Source organism: Anomalospiza imberbis, chromosome Z (genome assembly GCF_031753505.1).
Source record: "Anomalospiza imberbis isolate Cuckoo-Finch-1a 21T00152 chromosome Z, ASM3175350v1, whole genome shotgun sequence".
Classification (NCBI taxonomy): domain Eukaryota; kingdom Metazoa; phylum Chordata; class Aves; order Passeriformes; family Viduidae; genus Anomalospiza; species Anomalospiza imberbis.
The window spans coordinates 1997465-2022409 of record NC_089721.1 but is presented as its reverse complement, the minus strand read 5'-3'; the positions used below and the strand labels follow the sequence as shown (position 1 = coordinate 2022409).

General features: G+C 50.8%; 1 protein-coding gene across 3 annotated transcripts in view; it reads left to right on the top strand.

Annotated features, from left to right (window-relative positions):
* Window positions 1–567: 567 nt before the first annotated feature.
* Window positions 568–24945, top strand: part of ARK2C (arkadia (RNF111) C-terminal like ring finger ubiquitin ligase 2C) — a 54042-nt gene continuing 29664 nt past the window's right edge. The window contains exon 1 of one of the 3 annotated variants that reach the window (XM_068177100.1): window positions 568–723. In XM_068177100.1, coding sequence (XP_068033201.1) covers window positions 663–723 — 61 coding nt within the window. In that variant the 5' untranslated portion in view covers window positions 568–662. Of the gene's footprint in view, window positions 724–19695; window positions 19955–24945 lie in introns of those variants that run through there. The other 2 variants (XM_068177101.1, XM_068177102.1) reach the window with 2 other exon arrangements.

Here is a 24945-nt window from a genome sequence, read left to right as displayed (position 1 = left end):
GGATGGACGGATGGATGGATGGAAGGATGGACGGGCAGAAGGACGGGCAGACAGATGGAAGGACGGACAGGAGGACGGACGGCCGGACAGACAGACAGACAGACAGAAGGGACGGCCGGACAGACAGACAGACAGAAGGGACGGCCGGACAGACAGACAGACAGACAGACAGAAGGGACGGCCGGACAGACAGACAGACAGAAGGGACGGCCGGACAGACAGACAGACAGACAGACAGAAGGGACGGCCGGACAGACAGACAGACAGACAGACAGAAGGGACGGCCGGACAGACAGACAGACAGAAGGGACGGCCGGACAGACAGACAGACAGACAGACAGAAGGGACGGCCGGACAGACAGACAGACAGACAGACAGACAGAAGGGACGGCCGGACAGACAGACAGACAGACAGACAGACAGACAGAAGGGACGGCCGGACAGACGGACCGGCGGGCGGATGCGCGCGCCGCCGCGCGCGTGCGCGCCTCCCTCGCGCGCGGGCCGCCCCGCCCCTCGGCGCCCATTGGCCGCCGGCGGGCGGGGGGGGCGTGTCCCGGCGGCGGCCCCCGCGCTGCCATTGGCCGCGCGCCCCTTTGTGTGCCGGCCGAGCGCGGCCGCCGCCACTCGCCGGCGCGTCCGGGGGGCACAAAGGCCGCAGCATGGTCCTGGTGCACGTCGGATACCTGGTGCTGCCCGTCTTCGGCTCCGTGCGCAACAGAGGTACCGCTCCCGGCAACGCGGGTTCGCGTCCTGGGGCCGCTAGCGGCGGCGAGGTGGGGTGGGGGGGGGGGGGGGGGTGGGGCTGCGCGTCCCGGGTCCCCGGCGGCAGGAGCGGCGCGGGGGGAGGGCTGCCCCTCAGCGTTCCCCTCAGCCCACCTCACCCAGCCCGGCGGCATCCCCCCCTTTCCTGGGGTGCCAGCCGCCCCGCACACACCTCGTTTTGGGACACCCCTTCCCGCCCGCACTTCCCGTCTCCGCTGCGGTAGATCTGTTTCCCCCTTCCCTCCACCCCCCCCCCCCCCCCCACCACCACCACTCCCGTTCTTCTTTTTACGGATTTTATTTTATTTTTTAATTTACCCTCTCCCCCACCCCTCACCGTAGCCACCAGGCCATCCCAGCGTAGCTGTAGCCGATAACAGCCATTTTTGTACCTCCATCCTGTGTAGTAGCTGAGTTACATTTGCACTGTAAATTCCTGTTAAGTGGATTCGTTTTGCTGTGGTCGTCGTCGTCGCAGAGTCTCTTTGGGGTGGGGTGGGGGCAAGCGCCCCCAAATTGCGGCCAAACCCACAGTGACGGGGCGGCTGAGGTTGGAGGGGACCACGGTGGGGCCATCTGGTCCCCCCTTCCCTGCTGAAAACCTTCCAAAAGCCATTAAATTTGGGGAGGGGGAGCGCAGCGATTGGCCGCGGTCCCGAGAATCGGGCTGGCGGAGGAGGGCAGGGGAGCGGGGTGTGCGTGGTCCGGCAGCGGCCGAGGTGCCGCTGGCGGGTGGTGCAGCATCCCCGTCCCCGCGGTGACAGCGCTGTCCCCGCGGGCATCGCCCCCAGCCCCGTCCCTCCCTGCAGCCACAAGTGTCCCGTCCCGCCGGCACACTCCCAACCCGCCCGGCGCCGCCACCCCTCCAAAAAAAAAAACAAAAAACAAAACCAAAAAAAAACCCCAAAACCCCCCCCCCAAAAAAAAACCCAAAACAAGACAAAAAAGCCACACACACAAAAAAAAAAACCACCCAACAACAAACCCGGGCTGTCGAAAGAGACGACTGGCAAAATGGTTTTCCATTAAACAGGGATAACATTTTTTTCTGCTGTGCTAAATTACTTCCTGTTCTTATTTTGTGGGTAATTTTTTCTGTACCGAATATCCTTTGGTTGTGTATCTCCACCTTTTTTCTTGTACTAAAACTAAAGCATGGTCTGTATTTTTTTACATTACCTAGTTTCTGATGTAAATCTCTCTATAGAGACATACCCTGCTGAAATGTAATGTGCTGTAGCCTATACATCTGCTCAGTGTACGCTGCTTTTGTTCTGTTGCCCTTCCATAGCATGGTGGGCCTTGCCTTTTTGTATTGTGTGCATGATGACATTGTTACACACGATTCCACTAATACTAATATACGATCTCTCAATAAAGAAACTAGTTTTCCTATATTAACCTAGTGTGCTTTTTCTATTGCTGTTTTCCCATTTATTGTCGTATCCTGCTGTTTAGACTTTTTCCTTGCTTTCCCCTCATCGTGAGGTTTGAGTGAGTGGATTTTTTTCTCCCTCGTAGAACAGATATGGGGGCTTTTAAATACATTTTTCCCCCCCACTTCCTATCCCGTATCTACCCTCAGCATTAGTCTGTGTGTACGTACTTCCCAGTGCACAGTCCATATTGCTGTTGTGCCGATGCAGGATTCTGGTTTTACTGCAGAACAGCCAAAAAAAAAAGTGTACAAATCCAATCCCTCATTATTAATCAAAAAAAAAAAAAAAAAAGAAAAGAAGGGTCTGCTGCTTATTCATTCTAGTTACAACATTACATGTCCCTCTACCGGACTGATCCCTCTGTATGGATGGGGGGGGGATTGTTTATTTTTCTAAACTCCTGATTAACAAGAGGTAAATCAACCTGTATTAAAAAAAAAAAAAAATCCCCCTCTAATCTTTAAGCTGTATATTTTAAACATATACATCTCTGCGAGTGCCCTGCCCACCATCTGCCAGGCGAGAAGTTGCTGTGCCTGGGTCCCGCGGCGACTGGCACGCTATAAATATCTCCACTAGACCCCTGCAAGGCAGGGCTCGTAAAAACATCCCAGCTGCTAATGTTGTAACTACATTTTTCCTGCTCAAAGCCTCCAGGTCCACCATCTTCTGAATAAAAACTCGATTTGGTCAAAAAAGAAAGGCAAACTCTATGGTGTTGGGAGAAAAAGTCATGGTGAGCCTTAAAATATTGGAAGCATGGAGGAATGGATGAATTGCAGTCAGCGAGCAGTTTTGCTGCGGCTGCAGAGCGATGATAATAATAGTGGTCACCTCTCCTTGTGCCTGCAGCAGACCTCCTCTTCCAGGTCTGCAAAATGGTCCTGTAAAACCTCCCCGTTTTGGCTTGGATGCCACGAGGAACTGAGGGAAGTCAGGGCTCCCAAAGCCAGGAGATGGGGCTGGGAGGGGAGGCGGGGAGAGCATCTTGTCTTTAATTACATTTCCACAGAAGCGGGGGGGAGACGCAGGATTGGTGATTGGTCTTTAATGAGAGGAAGACAAATTCAGCAGGTCGGTGGTTCCCACCCGCTAAAATTTCACGAGGAGCCGCTGGCAAACAAAACAAAAGCCAGTGGCTCCTGCAGCCCGCCCTGCCTTTACCCCAGCATCCCTCCCAGAGACGCATCATTTTGCAAGGCTGTGCCTTTCCACCTCTCTCCTAGCTCTATCCTGAGTTTGGTTGGTTTTCTCTATGAACATTTATTTATGATTTCCTTCTCCATATTTCCTTTTCCGTGTACCTCGGTGACTGTTTGGCCATCCTGTCCCTCTCTGTATGAGCACCGGTGGGGTGCCCCCCTGCTCCCCCCTGGATGTAGTGTATGCCGTGGCCCTTTGTTCTCGCTCCATCCTCGCCCCGGGCCAGCGCTGAGCTCCTCCGTGCCTGACACGTCCCCATACACATCCCGAGGAGGGAGGCTGTGCTTCTCGCTTGCATGAAGGGAGACATGCATGCCTGTTGGGGCTGATCATTTTCCAATGTGATTTTTTTAAATTATTTTCTCCCCCCTCTCCTGCCCTCTCCCCCCCCACCTTTTTTTTTTTCTTTGGTTTTGTTTTGTTTCCTTTTTTTTTTTTTTTTAATTCAACCCCTCTTTCCCTCCATCAACCCCACGCCATGTGAGACAATGAGATTCGGGTTATGGCGTGGGGAGAAAAAAAAAAATAAGAATCCCCCTTCTCCTCTCCCCCGCCCTGAACCCCAACACGGATAAACCCAACCCCTCCACAGACACCTGCCGGCAGCTGCCCCTTTGTTGGGAGTGGGGATTCACTGCAGCGAGCGTAATAACCCCCCCCAGGTCTCACTCTGCAAATTAGCCCTGCTACAGAGCAGGGCTGCGTGGTCAATCCACTCCAAGGATGCCTTGGTAATCTAATAATGCAGAAAACTGCTGGGTTAATGGCAACTTTTAAAGCAATTTATCATCTGCATCATATTTTTGACCTGTCTTGTTAGAAACACATCCTTACAAGAGGAGGCATCCCCCCCTCCTCCACCTCCCAGCCTTATTAGTCAGTAACCACCAGGCTTTCATATCTCATAATCCATCAAACTCATCCACATTTTAATGACTTAATTCCTTTGACACTCTGGAAAAGCCACGTTTGAGTCCTGAAAAAGCCACCTGGTACAAAGAAAATTATTTTTTTGGGGGTGTTTTTTTTTGTTGGTGGTTTGTTTTGTTTTGGTTTGGTTTTTTTTGGGGTTTTTTTGTTTTTTTTTTTTTTGGTTTTTGTTTTTGTTTTAGCATCGTGGGCTGAGGAAATCCAGGGTGGGTCACGTGCTGGTGGTGCTGCTGTGGGTGTGGAGGCACATGCAGTGATTTCTGTAAAGCCTAGACGTCTCTTCAGCACCAACCTGTATCCCTGGGCTCCCTTAAATAACTCCTTTCAGTAACAGGGAGAAGGATGATCCCAAACACGGACAAAACGGGCTCTGAGGTTCATTTATATAAGGGTTGTGTAAAGGTCTCACACCCGTCCGTGTGTGTTTAATGATGGCAAAGGGCAGCTGGGCTGACGGGCTCTCACATGGGGTTTGGCACAGCTTCCATCCTTTTTAAGAGAAGGAGAAACAAGTAGTGGTCACGTTTTGCTCATGCTGGGAATTATCAGCAAAGCCTAAAGAGAGCTGATCTGGATTTACCTTGCTGAGTGCGGATCTGGCCCTGTGGAACTGTGTTATTTAAGAACCGGTGAGTTGGTGCGCGAGGGAGGCAGCAGCAGAAGCTGTGAAGCTCGGGGGTGGTCGAGGGGGGTGTGTCTGCCACAAAACCCCGGAGCTGCTCTGGTGGAGGGGCAGGGAGCGCTGAGGACACTGTGGGGACACAGCCCAGCGCTGCTCGGGGTGCCCTGGACAGACTGTGGGTGTCCTCGCAGAGCCGCCCTGAGTCCTCCTCTGTGACCTTTCTGGAAGGACTTTCCTAGAGTAAGTCTTGAGTTTCATTTTTGTCGCTGCTTCAAACCCTGCTCAAAACCTGAGCAGCTCCTTGTTAGCTGAAAGGGGAGGATGGAGCATGGCTGGGGCAGCTGCTGCCCCAAAAGCTGTAGGAGAAACATCCCTCAGGTACCTCAGGGAGCACGTGGGACATCCAAGACTGGCTCATGTGTCTCCCCTGACCAGAGGGACCATGGTGGCAACTGCTGGGGGTGCAGAGGTGGAAGGACAGGGGAATACAGCTCTTTTGGGGGTAGCAAGGACATGGGCATCCCCTCCCTTTACATGCTGGTTTAACCCCAAACCATGCACTGGGGTGCTTCATGTCTAAACTGGAGGATTCTTATCTCCAGAGGGGTTCAAAAGGGGACAGGCACTGCAGCATGTCAGCAGAGGAAAGCCTTTCCCACCCTTAACCTGGGAGTGCTCATTTTGGGAGGCTTTAAATTAATGAGGGAGAAATCCAAGGGGAGATTTGCAAAAGGTGTTCTCCTACATTTCAGTGTCTTCAGTATCGATAACCCCCAGGAACAGAGTTGGTTTAGCAACTGGAAGAGGTGTGATGGCATTGCCAAATGCTGTGACTCTCGGGCATCTCATGGAATTTGGGTGTTCCTGCAAAACCCTGAAGCTCCTGGAGCTGGGTGGTAGCACGAGCTATCTCTTAAGAGGTTTCACATAATGTAGAGCTTCAAGGCGCTGCTTATGGCAAAATTGGTCCTCAAAACTCACAAGTCTACACTCAGCAGGTGTTTCGGCTGATGGGGGAGTTTGGGAAGCAGAAGGAGAATGTGGGGCTGCAGTGGGGCCAGGGCAGGGATCTGCAGGGGGGCAGTGAGAGGGTGGGACAACACCCAGTGGGGAAAATGGTAATTTTCTCCCTTTTTTGGTTGATTTTGGGTAGATGGAGTGGGTTGGTCTGCAGTTGGGGTTGGCAAAGTGGTTTCCCAAGCAACTCTGCCCAGGACCCCATGGGAGATCCACAAGTTAAATACTTGTGTGGTCTTGTCCTACTGTTAAACCTTCTAAGTGAGAAAACTCTGTCTTTTGAGAAAGGTTAAATTCTCCCAACAACAACAATTTAAAAAAAAAAAAAAAAAAAAAAAAAAAAGGCCATCACTCCTCTGCCTCCTGCAACAGGTTCTGGTGGTGGCAAGGACTGGGTTCCTGTGCTGGAGAGCTCAGCAGTAGCCAGGATGGAGGGAAAGCAAACCCTTGTCTGCTCCATGCCTCCTTTCCACCTTTTCTTAACCCTTTCTGCTCCTCCTCTGCTCAGTTTTGCAGTCTCCCAGGACCTTTTCTCACACATTTTCCTGCCTGATGGTCCTTTGCATTTCCCAGCCCCAGCTGGATTGGGCTGGTTGGCCCATGCTGTCGTGGATCCCTCTTGGTAAGTGTCCTTAACCTCTGTTGTTTTCTCTCCCTCCCTTTAAAGGCTGGAAAATGTGCCTACAGGAAAGTTGTGTGTGGGTGGCTTGTGGCTCTTTAATGAACATAATCTCTTCACTGGCTTGAAGGACTACACCCAGTGGGGTCAGCAGCAAAGAAGTGCTGGGAGCAGCAAATGTGCAGGTTGTGGGGAGAGAGTGAGGGGCAGCCCTGTGGGCTGGGAGCCTGTGAAGTGAGGGCATGCCTGTAGGGAAATGTTTGGGTGAGGATTTTGGTACTTGGCGGAAGGATCCAGGTGTCTATGTGTCTCTCACCACATCCCTGTGGTCCCAGCTGCTCCAAGTGGCTGCCCTGCATGGAGGTGACACCCCAAGGTGGAGGTGACACCCCAAGGTGTGGGTGACACATTGAGGTGTGGGTGACCCTCAGCTCAGTCTGAGCCATTGGCTGGTGCTGGTTTTCCTCTTTTTTTGCTCCCTCTGGAAGGCTCGAGTGGTGCTGTGAAGATGTAACCATGTGCCACCCCTCCATGTCCTTTCCCAAATGGTCCAAAGAGCAGGTGTGTCCCTAAACAAGGAGAGCATCAGGCATGGGCACCTTCTGGGAGTTCTTTGAGCAGGACTGATGTAACTGGACAACCCACTGAACCATATGTCCAGCTCTGGAGCTAAGAACGGCTGTGGAAACATTCTCTTGTCCTTTTTTCCAGGCTGGAAGGGGTCTCTAAAAGGCATTCAGAAAAACCATCCCTGGGACCATCTGTCTTGCTGCAGCTGCTCCCCACCCTGGGTTCCTCCAGTGAAGGAAGGGATTGGGAAACATCCATGTAGCAAATGTGCCCTCCCCAGCTGTGCTTCCTGTGTGTCTCTGGGATTCCTCATTCTCCTGATGGCATCTGACTCTTCTTTCAATCTCGCTGCTAGATGGAGGCACTGATACTTCCCACAGGATCTTGGGATTTTTGGAGGCTTTGGGTGCATGAGGAGTCACCACTCATGACCACTTGCCCAACTAGCTAGCCAGTTTCAATGCTGTCTCTGCTGAAATTGGGGCATCTACAGACAAAAGGAAGCTTTCTTCTCTCTCTCTTTTTTTTTTTCTTTTTCTTTTTTTTTTCTTTTTGTTTTATAATATCAGAGGAGGCGCCTGTGTTTGCCTGTGTGCCTTGGGGCAATGCAGGACGTTTGTCTGGTCAATTCAGGGCTGACCATCACCAGCTGGTGGGAGCTGGTACTTAAGCAGTCTCTCCTGAGAGCTCCAAAGCTCGGTGAGGAGCAGCTGGAGTCTGAAAGGAGCTGTGGGTTCAGTGGTGAAGCTGCCTGGACTTGGGGTTTGATTCCCATCTGGCAAGGTCTGAATTTGTTTGTACGTGTATAAACCACTCCTCAAAAAAAAAAAACAACTCCTCTGCTTTTAAAGGAGTTGCTTGGCATTTAAAGTGGGGTGAATAAGATGAGAATCTAGTCTGAGGTGTGTTTTTATCTTAAAAGAGAGAGGGAAAAAAAAAAGTTGGCAGCGAACTGGCTGCAGAGTAAAGGTATTTTGTTTGCAGGAGGGTTTGGTGGTGCAGTTATCTTTGCAAAGACTATTGGGGTGCGCTAATCCCTGGTTTGGCATTTGCAGTTAAACTTGAGCAGGAGCTTTTTAAATCTCAGTCAGCGTCTGAAGGTAATGGGGGTGGTGATGCTTCAGGAGAAGTGTCCATCAAGCCTGGCAGCTTCCACAACCTCCAGGCGGAAAATACCACTCGTTTGCCTGTCAGGATAGGAGCAGTAAATCTCATGCAGATTACCACGCTTCTTGTTGTGGTTTGCTAAATCCACATTTCTCTCCCTTGTAGCCTGGTCTTTAATATTAATATCTTTAATTTCATTTATAAATTCACTTATCAGCTTTCATTAGTCATCCCATTAATGATCCCAGGCAAGAAATTTGTCATTTGACGTCAGAAGGCAGATTAAGGGACTTCTAAAGCCTTGGGAAACGGCTTCATGCTGCACCAGAATTATAGCAGTTGGCATACGAGGCTAATACTAGGTGTAATTTGCATCTGCTGCTCAGGGGATGAGTGATTATTTTATATATTTAGCAGAAAACAAGAGAATTTCTTAACCATGAATGGTGCTACGTTTCCTGCAAACTCGGCAGTAATATGAATCACTGGTCTATAAACATCTTATTTGCTGGCTTCGTGTTAGCACGGGGGGATCCTGACAGCTCTCCTCCTCCTTGGCGGGGTTTTCCTAATTGAAATTAAGAGATTCCCTGCATGCTAGGAGCTGCAAGGGACAGGGAGTGGGTTAAGTTTTGCTTTGCCAAAACTGAACGGCTTTGGTCTCTGAGCTCCCCTGATGGTAGGTGAGGGTGTTTGGGAGGGTTTGGAGATGGGTGTGTAAGGCATGAAAATGCGGGGAAGAGCCCTCACAGTATTTGCCCAAAACGTCTAGAAAAGAGCAGGGTTGGACTGAAAACAGATGAGATGTAACAGCTCCAGGCACTGGTCCATTCAGGTCCGTCAGGATGAGGCTTTACAGATGCTGGGAGCAAGCAGCGTGTGGGGAGAGATGGTATCTCGACCAGCTGTTATTTGTGATATCCCACAAATCTCCTGGGACTGAGATAAGGAATGAGGAGGCTTCCTGCGCAGAGATAGCGGGAGATTAGTGGCTTGGGGTTGTTACAAAGTTGTTTCTTTTTTTATGACGAACGCCTGGTCGCATACAACCCTATAAAAAAGGCCCCCTTCCCTGCTGGCCACCTGCAGAGCCTGTTGGTAGCCCCAAACTCTCTCCTGCTCCTCGGTGCAAGGCCTCCTTTGAGATCAAAGGGTTACAGGCAGATCTCCATGAGCCTGAATGGAGAAGATGTTATCCACTGTGCACCAAAAACATTTGGGGAGCTAGTTTTGCTCAGTCCTCCTTGGTCTCAGTGAGAAACTCCTGTGCAAACTGCAGTGGGATGACCCTACCTGGGCAGGAGGTGCCCACCCAGCTGCTCCATCAGTCCTCTCCTCAGGTGGGCAGGGGGGAGAAAAGGAAATGGAAAAAAAGTTGTTGAGATAAAGTCAAGTAAAAGCAAAGGAAAACAGAAGCGTTACACTCTATTTCCCATCACTATGTTATGTCTGGCTACTTCTTAGGAAGTAGGGATTCAATGTTTGTAGCAGATGGTCTCTGGGAGCCAGCCAGGGTGTGACACAGCCCCAGGGCAGTGCCCGTCCCTGTGCTGGCACTGCTGAAGCACCTCCAGAGCTGGGGACAGCTCTGGGCCCTCAGGACAGACAGACACTGAGGGGCTGGAGCGTGTCCAGGGCAGGGAACGGAGCTGGGAATGGGCTGGAGCCCCAGGAGAGGCTGAGGGAGCTGGAAAGGGGCTCAGCCTGGAGAAAAGGAGGCTCAGGGGGGACCTTGTGGCTCTGCACAACTCCTGACAGGAGGGGACAGCCGGGGGGGTCGGGCTCTGCTCCCAGGGAACAGGGACAGGAGGAGAGGGAACGGCCTCAGGCTGGACCAGGGGAGATTCAGGTTGGATATTAGGGAATGTTCTTACTGGAAAGGGTCATTAAGGTTACAAACAGGCTGCCCAGGGCAGGGCTGAGTCCCCATCCCCGGAGGGTTTCAACAGCCATGTGGATGTGGCAGCTGGGGACATGGGGCAGTGGTGGCCTTGGCAGTGCTGGGGAGCGTTTGGACATGGTCTTAGAGGTCTTTTCAGTCTAAATGATTTGTTGATTCCGTACTTTCCCGGGTTTACCAAAGCAGCAGCAAAACCCATCTCTATACTTAATCTGCTCTGCCTGACTCCCTCCTGCAGTATATGACCAGTGGTGGCCACAATCTTGCCTCCAAGGTTTTTCCTTCAAACTGTGAGCTGGAAATTAGAGTATGGCATGGATATTGGGCCCCAAGGCAAGGAATGTCCTGTCCCCATAGTACCAGGGGAGTGCATGGGTGAGCACTGGGTGGTGGGCCAGCAGCTCAGCTGGTGGCAGTTCTATTGAACTGAGTTGTCAGGGACTAGAAAACAAGAATATCTGGTTTTGATGATGATGATTATTTTCCAGCTCACTGGCTGAAAATTTATTTTCCTGGGTTTATATTGTCCTTGAGTTTTTCAACAAAATGAGAGGGTGGGGAGAGGCTTTTAAATGGTTCATTTGAAGGGAGATGAAATAGGCCACAACCCCAGAAGTGAAATGCTATCTTATGACAAAAAATGAAACAGCATCAACTGGGTGGAGGGAATAAAACCAATTAATCATGATTTTTAAGTTGGGTTTTTCATACAAAAATGTTTGACTTTGACATAATTTTTTAAGTATCTTAGAGGTGGGTTAGGTGTTTTGGGAAGCATGTAATGGTCAGAAATAGACTGCCTTTGTGTTCTTGTACTGCGAAACCATCAAATTTATCTAATCAACAGAAAATGCTTTAATAATGCCTGAGATGAGTCTTGGAAAGGTGTGGGAGGTCACAAAATGAGGAAGGTCATGTCAGCCTCTGCCCTTCCCTCTTCCTCACCTCCATTGGCATCAAGGATGTGTTTCCATGCTCGGGAAGGGCCAGAGGTCGTTTCCAAAATGACAATGAGAGTGGAAATCCTGACCAGGATGTGCCACCCACTGCTCTGCTCCTCACTGGTCTCACCCAGCTCAGTCACTGCTGCTCTGCTCTGGGCTGGGGCAGCCTCACCTTGCGTGCTGAGGGCACTTTTGGGTGCCACAGCATAAAAAAAAGACATTAAACTATTAGGGAGCATCCAAAGAAAGCCACGAGGATGGTGATGGGCCTTGAGGTGAAGCTGTGTGAGGAGCAGCTGAGGACACTAGGTCTGCTCAGCTGGAGAAGAGGAGACTGAGGGGAGACCTTATTGTGGTCTTCAACATCCTTGTGAGGGGAAGCAGAGGGGCAGGTACTGATATTTCTTCTTTGGTGACAATGACAGGATCCAGGGAATGGCTGGAGCTGAGCCAGGGAGGTTGAGGTTGAAGATCAAAGAAAGGCTTTTCCCCAGGAGGGTGCTGGGCACTGCCTAGGCTCCCCAGGGAATGGGCACATTCCCAAGGCTGTCAGAGCTCCATGTGGGTTTGGACAATGCTCCCAGGGATGCACAGGGTGGGATTGTTGGGGGGTCTGTGCAGGGGCATGGACACCATAATCCCTGTGAGTTCCTATCCCACTCAGAACATTCAGTGATTCTCCTCCAGCCTGCAGATGCAAACAGCACCTTCTCCATGGCCTTATTTGCTTTGGGCAGGAAAAGCTGTCTGGCACGTGTGATTACAAACTTGCCAGTGGGAATCCTGGGTGTTTTGCCACAGGAGACCGCAGAGGCACCTTGGAGGTCAGGATGTGTCATCTTGCCCTGGGTCATCTGCAGGGAGAGTCCTGCACTGACAGGTCCCGATGGCTGTGGTGCTATCCAGGTGCTCCTTCTGGATGGTGCAGGGGTGTCCTGGGAAAGCAAAATATTGCCAGGAGGTAGTTACAGGATGAGAAAAATAGGATGTGTGTCAGGGGGAAGGAAGGAAGGTATGTTCCCTTGTACAGAAAGCAGTTCCTTCTGAGAGGGTTTGGGATGCTGTTAGGGAAGCCAGGTATGTTTGCTTGGTGCTCTCTCTGTTCTTCCTGCAACAAGTGATTTTTAGCCCCTTCAGCAAAATCAAGGACCAGACCTCAATATCTGGGAAGCTCATGGCAGATTTTGGGGTATGTTGCAGTGGTTCATTGTGGCTTAACCCCATCCAGCTCCTCACATCCCCTCACTCAATCCCCCACCAGCGGGATCAGGGAGAGAATCAGAATGGTAAAAGTTGGAAAACTTTTGAGTGGATCAAGATAAAGGCAGTTTAATGGGCACAGCAAAACATGTGTACACAAGGAAAACAAAACAAAGGAATTAATCCAGTGCTTCCCATGGTCAGGCATGTGACCAGCCATCTCCAGAGAGCAGGGCCTCCTCCCACATAACAGTGGCTTGGGAATACAAGCACCAGCACTCCAAACATCCCTTCCTTCCTCCTTCTTCCCCTCACTTTATATTTTCTTTGCTACTGTGGCCACACAACAAGCAGCAAAGGCCTTGGCTCTGTGCAAGCCCTGCTCAGCAATAAAAACATCTCTGTGATATCAACCCTGTGTTCAGCACAAACCCAAAACACACCCCTGTACCAGCTACTGTGTAGGAAATCAACTCTACCCCAGCCCAAAGCAGCACACTCAAGCATCATGCAGACCCTTGTGGGACCCCTGTCCTTATCCTGGGATTCCTTATCCACAGTCCAGCAGCTGTCACTGGACCTTTTCCTATTAGAAACTAAGCCGTGAGGGGGGTCCTTTCCTCCTGGGCACTGTCAGACTCAGGCTCATCCTCTGTCTCTCTGAAGAGACTCAACTTCTGCTGCTCTTCAGCAAATGTCTTCCAAGCCTGGTTGTGTGCTGGGTGAATAGTCTGAACATCAAGGAGTCATCTCAGCTAGAAGGGACCCACAAATCAAATGGGTTCAACAAATCCACACTCTGGCTCTGCACAGACACCCCAACAACCCCACCCTGTGCATCCCTGGCAGCGCTGTCCAAAGGCTCCTGGAGCTCTGGCCACCTCAGGGCTGTGCCCATTCCCTGGGGAGCCTGGGCATTGCCAGCACCCTCTGGGGGAAGAGCCTTTCCCTGATATCCAAACTAGCCCTCCTCCTAGTCAGCACCTCTCTTGGTATCACCTTCACCTTTACCTGTCTCATTTCCCACCATACAATACCTGCCGTGCTTTCCCTTGTGGATGGATGCAGGGTTTTGTTTTTTTTTTTTTTTTTTGGAGCTGCTCCTTCCTCACATTGCTCCTTCAAGCACCAACATCTCCCTCGTGGCTGGTGCTGGCTCTGGGACCCAAACCTGCTGGAAACACTTGAGATGCTTTAGCACTGGCCTGGTGTGTGTTGGTATAGGGAAGGGTAAGGCACTGCTCTCCATGTGTCCAGAGCTCCCTGGGAGCTCCGTGTGGGCTGAAGGGAGGAGGAGGCTGAAGGGATGAGGAGGCTGAAGAACAAGCCCTGTCCTCTGGCTGCTGCCCTGGGGGATGTCTGTGATGGATGGTGTAATAAGTGGTGTTGGGAACTCGGAGATGGGCAGATCTCTCTCATAGCTAGCTTTAAAGAGCACCCACGTTCATTATTTGGCCAGGAGAAAGGAACATCGTGGTGTGGTGCCAAGTGGGCTCTTGGTACACATCCCTCTTCCAGTTTCACTTCCAGAAAACACTGCTTTTTGTGGTTTTGTGGGGGTGGTGATTTTGATGGATGTTGTGCAGAAAGTACCTCTGCTAAAGTGCTGCTGCTCTTTCACAGAACAGGGAGCACTGGCGCCTCTCCTCTCTCCCACCTCCTCTTTTTGCTGCAGTGGCACAGCTGGTCACAGCTTTCTGCCCCCATGATGGGAGTGGGGCATCAGCAAGGGCCCCTTCCCAATGCCCTGCAATTTAAATGGGAAACAGGGATGGACATGCTCTGCAGAAACCTGGCTGGCTGGCAGCATTCCCTGCAGGGGGAGGTGACATCCAGGCCAGCACAAGGGTCAGAGGGCATCAGAGAGGTGCCAGGGCCTGGCAGCAGGGTGGTGCGGGGCAGGAGAGATGCACCAGGGCACCCAACAACAACCCCTGCTTGGAGCTGCCACCACTGCAGAGGCCCTGGGGAGTCCTCTTTGAATGCAGCCTGTTGGAGGTAAGTTTAATGGAGCAGGTGGGTGTGCAGAGTGGGCACCCTGCCCCCTGAGCCAAAGTGCTCCTCTCCAGTCCATGAATAGTCCCAGATCCTGCTTGCTATTGGGGTTTTTCACCCCAAAAAGAGAACAAGGCCTTTTCTAGTGATGCCATGATGTGCACACTTTGCATCACACCAGGGAGCTGGAGCTTTGAGAAAGCCAACAAATATAATGAGACTTCGAGATTAAAAGGGGAAAAAAAAAGGAAAGAAAGAAAAGAGATGAAAGCCCAGAACACAACAGCATCGTGGAAATGTGAAGTGTTTGCCAAGGTTCAGGCACCAAAAAGCCAATGAAAAGTGATTTGTGCTACCAACACCCGTGGTGAGTGATCTGCTCCCCACATCTGAGTTTGGGAATGGCTGGGTGCAGCCCATCAGCTGTAGGAATTGCTTTTTCTGTCTATCAGGGTATAGCACCTGCCTGGGGGAGAAAGGTATCTCTCTGCAAAGAGCAGGGCTTAAAATTCCTGGGAAGTTTTCATCTGTGGGAGAGATTTTAGCTGAGCTCTGTTGTGGAAGTGCTGGGTGATAGGGTGAGAGGGAGGGTAACAAACAGAGAGAGACTCAGGAAGTTCTTAGGGCAGCAGGTGTTGGACCAGAAGGTCAAGGAAAAACAGCAACACAGAGAAATCCCACACTGGTCTAGACTGCTTGATAAGGCAGCTTGGTGATGGTCAGGAGAACTGTGGGTCTCCACCTCCAGGCTGGGGGTGGAGGAGGTTGTTGGTTGGTTGCTGCAATAATGAGAGGAAAGGAGAACTTTGTCCAGCCTGCTGAGCTGCTCTGCAGGGCTGGGTACCTTTCTGAATGAGCCACCCCTTGTCCTTGAGAAAATGGGTCATTCAGGGGTCCCAGAGGAAGTTTGCCATCCAGACAGCTTTGTTGTTGCTGTAAAAAGTAGGGGTGATCCCACTGCAAAATCATAGAATCGTAGAATCCTTAAAGTTGGGAAAAATCCTCCAGGATCATGGAGTCCAACCATGTCCCCAGCATTGCTAAGGCCACCACTGACCCATGTCCCCAGGTGCCACAGCCACATGGCTTTCAAACCCCCCCAGGGATGAGGACTCCATCACTGCCTTGGGCAGCCCATTCTAATGTCTGACCTGAAAGTTTCTTCTTTCAGTGAAGAAATATTTTCTTAATATCCAATTTAAACCTCCCCTGCCACAACCTGAGGCCGTTTGCTCCCATCCTGAATGTACAAAAATGTCAGAAACTAGGGTTTTGCCCACCAGCTTCCTGGGTGAGGGTATTCAGGGCTTGGGGACAGCCAGCAGACACCTCTTCAGGGCTTGATGTTTGCAGACCTGCCAAATGTTGGGCAGTTTCTGAGCCAGCCCAGACCTGCTAGTTGGGGGCTTAGACTGATTTGCTTGGTCAAAATGCTTCTTCCGAATGGAGGAGAAAGGTTAGATGCTTTGTAGTGCATCGCTCTCAAAAGCACCAGAAAGATTTCAGAAATTAATTGTGTGGCTCATCTGATGTTCTAGAGGTGCCAGCCTTTAATTAACATCACTGAGAAGTTCAGATCCCAAATTTAATTCCTTTTTGTATATAACTGGGAGTTCTTAGCTGTCAACAGGTTTTGTGTCTTGAACAGATGTTACTTTTTTCCCCTCAGAGCTGGGTTTAATCTGAAATACTGCTTTCTAATTTCTGCTTCTCTCTCCTTTACTTGATATCTGCCAGAACCCCCATCCAGTGGCTATTACATGGGTTAGTGTTATTTGTGCTCTTATTTCCACCCAGGCAGAAGTCTTCTCCTGGGTTCAGCAGTTAGCACTGGGGAAAAAAAACCAAAAAAAACCTTGTAATCTTTTTCTGCTCTTTCTAAAGGTCCAGTTACATTGTGAACTGACAGGTTAAGTGGAAAATCTAGGATTATTTTCATTACGGCTTTTGATCTGTCCCAGCTGTCCTGTAAGGAGTTGTGTAGGAAGAACATTTTCAGGAATAAATTTTTTTTTATGCTGAGGCAGGTGGGGAGGTGCTGGCACAGGCTTCCCAGAGGAGTTGTGGCTGCCCCTGGATCCCTGGAAGTGTCCAAGGCCAGATTGGGCAGAGCTTGGAGCAGCCTGGGATAGTGGAAGGTGTCCCTGCCCATGGCAGGGGGTGGAGCTGGATGAGCTTTAAATGTCCCTTCCAAACCAAACCCTTTTGGGATTCTATGACCCAAAGCACCATGGGTGTGGTCCAAGGCCAAATATCTGTGCCCAGCACCTGGAGCAGAACCCAGTTCTTCCCAAAGTGCTGGATGTGCTGCTGGTTACCCAAACATCCACGTGTGGGTTCAGGTGGGCGGGGGCACAGCATGCTGACCCTCAGCTGTGTAGATCCCCATCAGAATCTCTGGTCTTTCCTACGGCTGAGCAAGAGCTGTGGATCTCCCACCTTAATTTCTCCACCAGTGACTGTCTCGCAGGCCACTGGGTGTAAAATTCAGGGAACAGGAAAAATGCGGATGATTCTGCTCTTTTGCTTGCAAAATTAATGGGTAAATGTATATGTGGGTGAGAAAAGCAGATTTCTGTTTCATACCCTCCTTTCTGTGGTCACTCTCGAGGATATGTGTTACAGGAGATGTATTTAGCTATAAAAACTTGATCAGATGTCTCTGCTTGCTTCAGGAAACAGATTTGGAAATGAAACAAAAAGCTGACAAAGCTGAGAGTTTTGAATGAAAAATGAAAACCTCAATTCTTTCTTACGGTCAAAGACACGACTAAATATTATTTTTAAAATAATAGCTTTAACATTATTTGGTTAAAATCCAAGGGGAGGCACTTTCCCAAGGTCACCCACTACAGCAGTGGGAAGAGAGACTCATACTCCTTCTCCTCTAGTGAAATCTGCTTAAAAATACTGATCTGGGGGAAAAGCCCATCTGCTGGCACTACCTGTACAACTTCCTCACCTGGCTGCTCTGATCCATAGATTTTCTTTCCCTGACAGACCTTGACAAAATTTTAGAGTCCAACAGCAACTTTTTTCCAATCCCACCTGATACAGGGCTGTGGGGATTTGTGGCCACTTCTTCCTAGCAGGGGATTTGTCGAAGTGAATCAGATCTGGAGTCGCTGGGAGGGAATTAATGCGAAATGCCTTGATGTTGGTTTTACAGTCGCTTTAATAGGCATAACTGCGCTGTTAAACTGATCGGCCTGTGTTTAGCTGTTATTTGTATTTGAGTGGAATAAATGTTTTTTCTTTAGGAAGGATGAATTCTACAGAGTACAAGAGCTATTACAAACCTCCCAAATGCCTCAGCAATAACAACGTGACAGCTCACAGCCTGAAACCCAGGCTCCTCCTGCTGTAGTAGTGCCTCAAAGCCCTGTTTCACCCTCTTCCCCATGTCCTTTTCTTCACCCCTAGAGCATTTTCAAAGTATCTCTGAAACAATGGAGTTGCTCACGCACCTTCCACTCTCCCAGGCTGCTCCAAGCCCCATCCAGCCTGGCCTTGGGCACTTCCAGGGATGGGGCAGACACAGCTGCTCTGGGGACTCTGTGCCAGGGTCTCAGCACCCTCTGAGATGTGGATCTAGAGGAAGTTGCAGCCTGGACTGCTCTGGTATAGACATGGGCTGGCTGCACCCTTGGGCTGGAGTTTGTTGTGCTGAAGGGTGTAGGAAAAAACATTTTCTGATAGTTTTGTAGGTCTCCTTTGCCCAAGGGTGACAGCAGCCAGCCCATTCAGCTGTGCAAGCTGGGAGCTGCACGGTGCCGTGCTGCAGTGGGTCAGGAAGGTGTCAGGATGGTGATGGGGAGGACACCTCTGTTGCTCATGACTCCTCCAATGCCCGTGAGTCCAGCAACAGGGAAGCTCTTGTAGCATCCTTGGATCCCCTGAGTCCTCTTTATGGCAGGCAGTCGCTTAAAAAACCTTTAACCTTGCTCACAGAGTGAGTGCAGAATACAGACCTGGGGGAGAGGGCTCGAGGCTGAGGCAGAACAACCCAGCTGAAATATATTTCTTGCTCTTGGGAATTTTTTCATCAGGTTTTTTGTGCAATTTTTTCTCCCTTTCCTCTTGGCTCTATCTTTCAAATTGCAGCTCATGAAGATTTGTCACAGGTCAGGAAGACTTAAGCCATGATTTGCAGAAGATGAATGGAATTTTAAAATCAATTTAGTGGTCCCCAGTGTCAGTGGGGTGCCAATCACCACAGGCTGGCACTGCCCAGTTCCTCTGCTGCTATCATTAGGAGGCAAGAGCAGCATTCATTACAGAGAGGCTGAGCCTGGCTGCCTGCTAATGGAATTGAGCTGCCTGACCTTAATGTGTGCCTGATATTTAATTTGAAATTTCTGTGGACACCAGCAGGCTGCAAAAGAAACAATATAGGCCCAGCAATGCAAAGCCTTAGCACTGTGAAGACAGCAAAATAAATTAAATTTGGTAATTAGTAAAAATCCTTGGGGCCTAGAGGTCACATGTGGAAGAGAAAAAAAAGTGTATTTTTCTTTCCACTTGGCAGCTGGACAGGTTCCTGGTAGGATCTTGTGTGCTGCAGGAAGGAGTGTGGTGCAGTTTGTTTGTCCTGGACTGGTGGAAAATTTTGGGATGCTCTTGGCCCCACTCAGATAGGCCCCTCACAATGAGAAAGGGATTGAGGGGCTGGAGTGTGTCCAGGGAAGAGAACGGGGCTGGGGAAGGGGCTGGAGCCCCAGGAGAGGCTGAGGGAGCTGGGAAGGGGCTCAGCCTGGAGAAAAGGAGGCTCAGGGGGGACCTTGTGGCTCTGCACAGCTCCTGACAGGAGGGGACAGCCGGGGGGTTCAGGCTCTGCTCCCAGGGAACAGGGACAGGAGGAGAGGGAATGGCCTCAGGCTGGGCCAGGGGAGGGTCAGGTTGGACATCAGGGAAAATTCCTTAATGGAAAGGTTTGTCCAGCCCTGGCACAGCTGCCCAGGGCGGTAGTGTGGTCCTGTTCCCTGGAGGGATTTAGAAGCCACATGGCATCTGGGGACATGGCACTGTGGTGGCCTTGGCAGTGCTGGGGAATGGTTGGACTCAGTGACCTTAGAGAGCTTTTCCAACCTAAACAATTCAGTGTTTCCAGCCTCATAACCATCACCGCCCCCCTCCTGGTCTATTTGCTTTGTTGAGATGCGCAGGGTCTGTCACCCCACGGCCCTCACCCCTGGGGATCTCTCCTGATGCATCCATCACCTCGTGGCACCCTTCCTGGCAGCAGTTTGGCTCCCTGTGGTCCGTCCCATCTGGCCTCGGGGCTGTCACCTGCTGAAAATCCATGCAGATTTGCAGAAAATCCGTGCAGGTTGCCCAGAGTGGACGTGGTCACCCCTCGTCCTTGGTGCCGGGTTGCAGCCCTTGCTCCGTGGGACCTGCAGGCCACAGGTGCACAGGATATGATACACCTGGAACTGCTTTGGGATGCTTCCTTGGCGAGGTTGTCCACAGCTGGGATCACCTGTGCATCTGGGTCACGAGCTAGGCTGGCTGGAGGATGTTTTCTTCTCCTCCTGTGGGATTTTCAAGACGCACACACCTCTGCCTTTGTCTCCGGGCTTTGGGCTTCACCTGGGACCCAGCAGTGACAAGTGTCTGCCCTGCACGTGCCGAAGGTAACAGGTATGAGTAGGTCTGCAGCAACCACAGCCCGGTTTGTTGCCTGTTCCCATCTCCCCATGAGCCTCTCTTCCCTTGCCCCCTTGGAGCAGCAGGACAGGCAGGGTTCTCAGCATAAGGTCTTTGCCGGAACAAAATGCAGCTGGAGAATGAGCCATTGCAGCTGTTTGGCTCCTCAGTCTGGAGCAGATGAAGGTGTCTCTCTGGGGCCAGGAGGAAGTAAGCTCTGGGCTGGCACAGGCCCAGATAAAATATTCCTGGTATTCTACTTGGATGTTAGGGAAAAAAATATTCTCTGATAGGGCTGCTCAGGGAAGTGGTGGAGTCACCATCTCCGAAAGTGTCCAAAAAAACGTGTGGCTGTGGCACTTGGGGACATGGTTTAGTGATGAGCTTGGCAGTGCTGGGGGAATGGTTGGACTCAGTGATCTTAGAGGTCTTTTCCAACCTAAACAATTCCATGACTCTACAAAAGATCAGATTACTATTTCCTAAATGCCTCCAGAAATCTAGGGCCATGACACTGTAATAGGTCCTTTGGGAAGGAAATGTCTCCATAAGAAGCAGGAGTGAGATACTTGGATAAAGGCTGAGCTATCTTACAGTCTGTAAATGTGCTGCCCACCTCCGTGGGGCTGGCCCAGTGCCCTCCAGGTGCGTCTTCGCACTCCTGGTCGTGTGTGTCCATAGTTTGCAGGGCAGAAAATTGCCTGCTGCTGGGAAAAAAAAAGAGTGCATGTAAGGCAAAAATAAGGTATCTAGGCTGCTGCTGGTAGAAACTCAGCCCTGTTCGTGTTTGGGTCACCTTACTAGCAGTGGTAACACATTTGGGAGCCCTCATGGGAGCCCTGGGAGGGTGATACCTGAAAATCGTGGGATAGAATGGTTTTGGAAGGGAACTTAAAGCTTATCTAGTTCCAGCCCATGCCATGGGCAGGGACACCTTCCACCAAACCAGTTTACTCATAGCCTCATCCAACCTGGCCCTGGACATGAGGGGATGAACAGAAAATGCTCTGCAGGCCTGTGGGAGGCCTTGGCTGGTCAAAGGGGGAAAAGTGGCTTTGATCCTCAAAGCATCAGCAAGAGGGAGTGGGAAGGGAACAGCATGACAGCAGCCTGCCCTTGTACAGACATCTTTCCATGGGACACATGCACAGGGGGGGAATCTGGCTCTGGATCCACCACCCACTGGTTCTGCTGGCCAGGACAGCCCTGCCCTCTGCCCATCCTCTCCTCTGTAAAACAGGGTGCAGTCACCAGCCTGGTTCTCACTGCTCTTTGCCACCCTCCCTCTGTGCCATTTAAGCAGAGAAGCAGCTAATTTGTGTGTGCTGTGGTTTGCCATGGCACGAAATGCCTGCTTGAAGGCCGTGCAGAGGAACTGAAATCAAACAAATTTCAGATGGTCTCGCAAATGAAGCTGAAAGGTCACAACAGTATCAAGCTGGAGGTTTTGTGTGGTGCTGCAAGCCTCTGCTAAATATCAGCCAAAGATTAGTCCATCCTCTCCAAAAGGCCAAGAGCTACACAGGCTCTGAATTCCTCCTGCCACACGTCCAGGCTTACAGCGTCTAAAAATGGCACACACCCCTGTGAAAGAGAGACACACCTTCAGGGACAGAAAATTCAAGGGAAAGCGTGATGCTGGTGAGGTGTGTGAAACTGAGTTTGGAAAATGCTTAGATTTTTTTTTTTTTTTCCTTGAAGCCAAAAGGGACTTGTAGATCATGTGGCTAGCGCTAATTAATCTGGCCTTGTGCCGAGCATTGTCATGGCAGTTTAATCAGCGGCTGTGAAACGGAGCGTTGTCCGTCTGCCAGCCTCCAGCCCCGGCTCCTGGGGACAGCAAGGGACGTCTCTCTGCTAGGTACATCAACGCATCCTGCATTTGTTTGAAAACCTTTTGAAGGTCTTTTAGAGGCTTAGTCTGACATCAAAGTTGTCAGTACAGGAGCTGTGCCGGCCAGGAATTTCATCTGGGAAAAGCAGTGTCAAAGCACTAGTTTAACCGGGAGTCAGGCGCTTGTGGAAAGAGCTCAACAGGGCTGCAGGCTTCTCCCCAAGGCCACCAACCTTCTCCAAATATCATTGTTCTAACTGAATGGCAAATCCCTTGGCTCTGTCATGGATGGATGGTCTCACTTCATTCATTCCCTCACCATGCAGTTTCTGGTGCCTTATACTTGTGGTCTCCCACAAAACTCCAGAGAGCCAAGACCAGGAGTTTGAGGAGCAGTTGAACCTCACACCTATTAAACCCACTAAAAGCCCATATGAGAAACCCTGCTAACATGAATATTCTCTGATATGTGGGAGGTAGTGATTAGTCCTGAAAACTTGTGGATGGATGCATCATTTGAGTTAAAAAGTGCCTGGTGCCCAGGGTGCAGAAATGCCACAGCATCCTGCCTTCCTCCCCACAGTGTGACAGCTCATGGGCTCCAGTCATTGCCACTCTTTGTATTTATGGGGCACTTAACCAGCCCCTTAAACAACAATTTGCAGGTTATTCTTCACCTTTTAACAAAAAACCCGCTTATTTTGTTGTCTCTGTTAACAGCACTGCCTGCAGCCCTGAGAATCAAATTCTTTCTAAATGTCAGTTTCATTTCTCAACAGCAAGGCTGGCTTTGGAAAACAAGATAATGGTGGCAACGTGGTGCTGTTAATGGAGTATAGCAAGGGGGTCTGCTGGTCCAGCAAGGCAGAGGGCTGTGTAGTCCCCCTGTACCTGCTGTGCTTTCTGGTTGTGCTGAATGGCAGCGTGTAGGTTTCCAAGGTAATAAAAACAACATCCACATGAGAGAGGAAAAATGTTTCTGTCTGAGTGGGCTCAGCTAAACCACTGTCAGGAATGCTAAAAATCATAGTGGGAGGTCAGCTCAGGTCCTGGAAGAGCGTGCAGTGGGAGGATGCAGTTCTTTGGAAGGAAATGGTAAAGGGAGATACACTCATCTGCCATTGCAACCCTGCCTCAAGGTGAGTTGAGATGACCTGGTTTGGCTGGTCTTCTGGTGAGAAGAATGTTTTTTTTCTAGCAGCTTCCCCTGCTCCCCATTGCTCCCTATCCCACGAGGTGCCCATCATGTCCAGCCGTGGGGTTGGTGCAGTGTGAGGATGTTTGACCTAGACCAGTTTCCCACCCCTGTGATGCTCAGTTTAGCTCTGCCTGATCTGATTTTATGGAGAGCAGACTGCTGGAAGTCATGTTTAGCTCAAAGGAGGGAGCAGACTTAGCTGACAGGGCTCCTTTCCTCCTCACCTGCTCATTCCTCATGAAACCAGGGGTTGCTTGTTTGCGTGTGGGTCTCCCTTGTCACCCAGCGTGGTTCATTCTGGATTTGTTGGTAGTTCCTTTGTCTTTAATGTGTGCATGAGTAGGTGTTTTGGCTCTGCAACAGCTTTTCTGTTTGAGGTGGCTGGGTTTGCTTCCTCAGACTAGTCCAATTACTCGATTGACTTTAATTTTAAAATAAAAAATAAAAGGCATTCATTGATGGCAAGCACAGGGAGCGCAGGCCCACCGCTGTGTCTTTCCTGCAGAGAGATTGAAGCAGCTTGCATGGATTTGCACAGACATTCCTGGCATGAGCCTGATGTTAAGCAAATGCTTCCCAACCGTGGAGCATGCCTGGTGTTTCCTCCAAAGACCCAGCTGTGGGATCTGGGTTATGCCTGATGTGAATGAGGGGTGGGGAGGCCTCGCTGTGGCTGGAGGTAGCTTTGGATCATGGAATCACAGAATGGTTTGGGTTGAAAGAGACCTTAAAGCTCATCCACTGCCACCCCCTGCTATGGGTAGAGATGCCTTCCACTGTCCCAGGCTGCTCCAAGCCCTGTCCAGCCTGGCCTTGAGCACTGCTAGGGACCCAGGGACAGTCACAGCTGCTCTGGGCACCCTGTGCCAGGGCCTGCCCACCCTCCCAGCCAGCAATTCCTTCCTAATATCTATCCTACATCCACCTTCTTTCAGCTTAAACCATTCCCCCTTGTCCTGTCTCTCCATCCCTTGTCCAAAGTCCCTCTCCAGCACTCCTGGAGCCCCTTTAGGCTCTGGAAAAAAAAAAAACACTCTAAGGTCTCTAGGCTGCTGTAAGGATGCAGGGCTGCATTTTGTCCACCGAAAACTTCCCCCAAAAAATGCAGAAGGCTGATGCTTCTTCCTTGGGTGTGGTTGCTGTGTCCTGGCAGAGTCGTTTCACATGAGTGACCTCTTCTCCTATGTGCTTTGTGACGTGGCTCATGGCTGGTGTTCCCGAGGACAGATGGCCCAAAACGTACCTGTGTATTTGGGGGTTTTTCTTTCGATCCACCATCCAGTGAGTCAGCTTGATCCTCTGTGAATCCATACCATATGTGAGCCATCCTGCTCCTCCTGGAAACCACGTGTACTCAGGGCTGACAGCAGGCTGGGTCCTGCTGGGACAAGGGGTGGGCTCTGCAGCACAAGCTGCCTGCCTCGCTTCCAGACACGAAATTCCCCGTGCCTCTCTTGGAGGCAAGACATCACTGGATCTGCTGGCATTTGGGGAGGCTGAGCCACAGGATCTGTGCATGGGGAGGCTCTGTCCATGCTGTTGGGTTGCAAGCTGGGCATTAAGATGGAGAATTTGGTGGGAAGCTGTTTGGGGGGAGTCTTTCTCATTGTGTTGTGTTGCCTTCAGCCCTCCTTCCCAGGAAAGGAGGATGTGGGTCTGAGGGGATAATGGGATCTGCATGCATAGGAAGGGGCTGTCCAGCACAGAGAAGAAAAGGCTCTGGGGACACCTTTTTGCAGCCTCAGTACCCAAAATGGTGCTGACATTAAAGAGGGAGGACTTTTTACATGGGCAGATAGCGACAGGGCAAGGGGAAAAGTTGTAAACTAAAAGAAGAGAGATTTACATTGACTATTAGGAAGAAATTCTTCCCTGTGAGGGTGAGGAGGCCTTGGCAAAGGTTTCCCAGAGCAGCTGTGGCTGTCCCTGGATCCCTGGCAGTGTCCAAGGCCA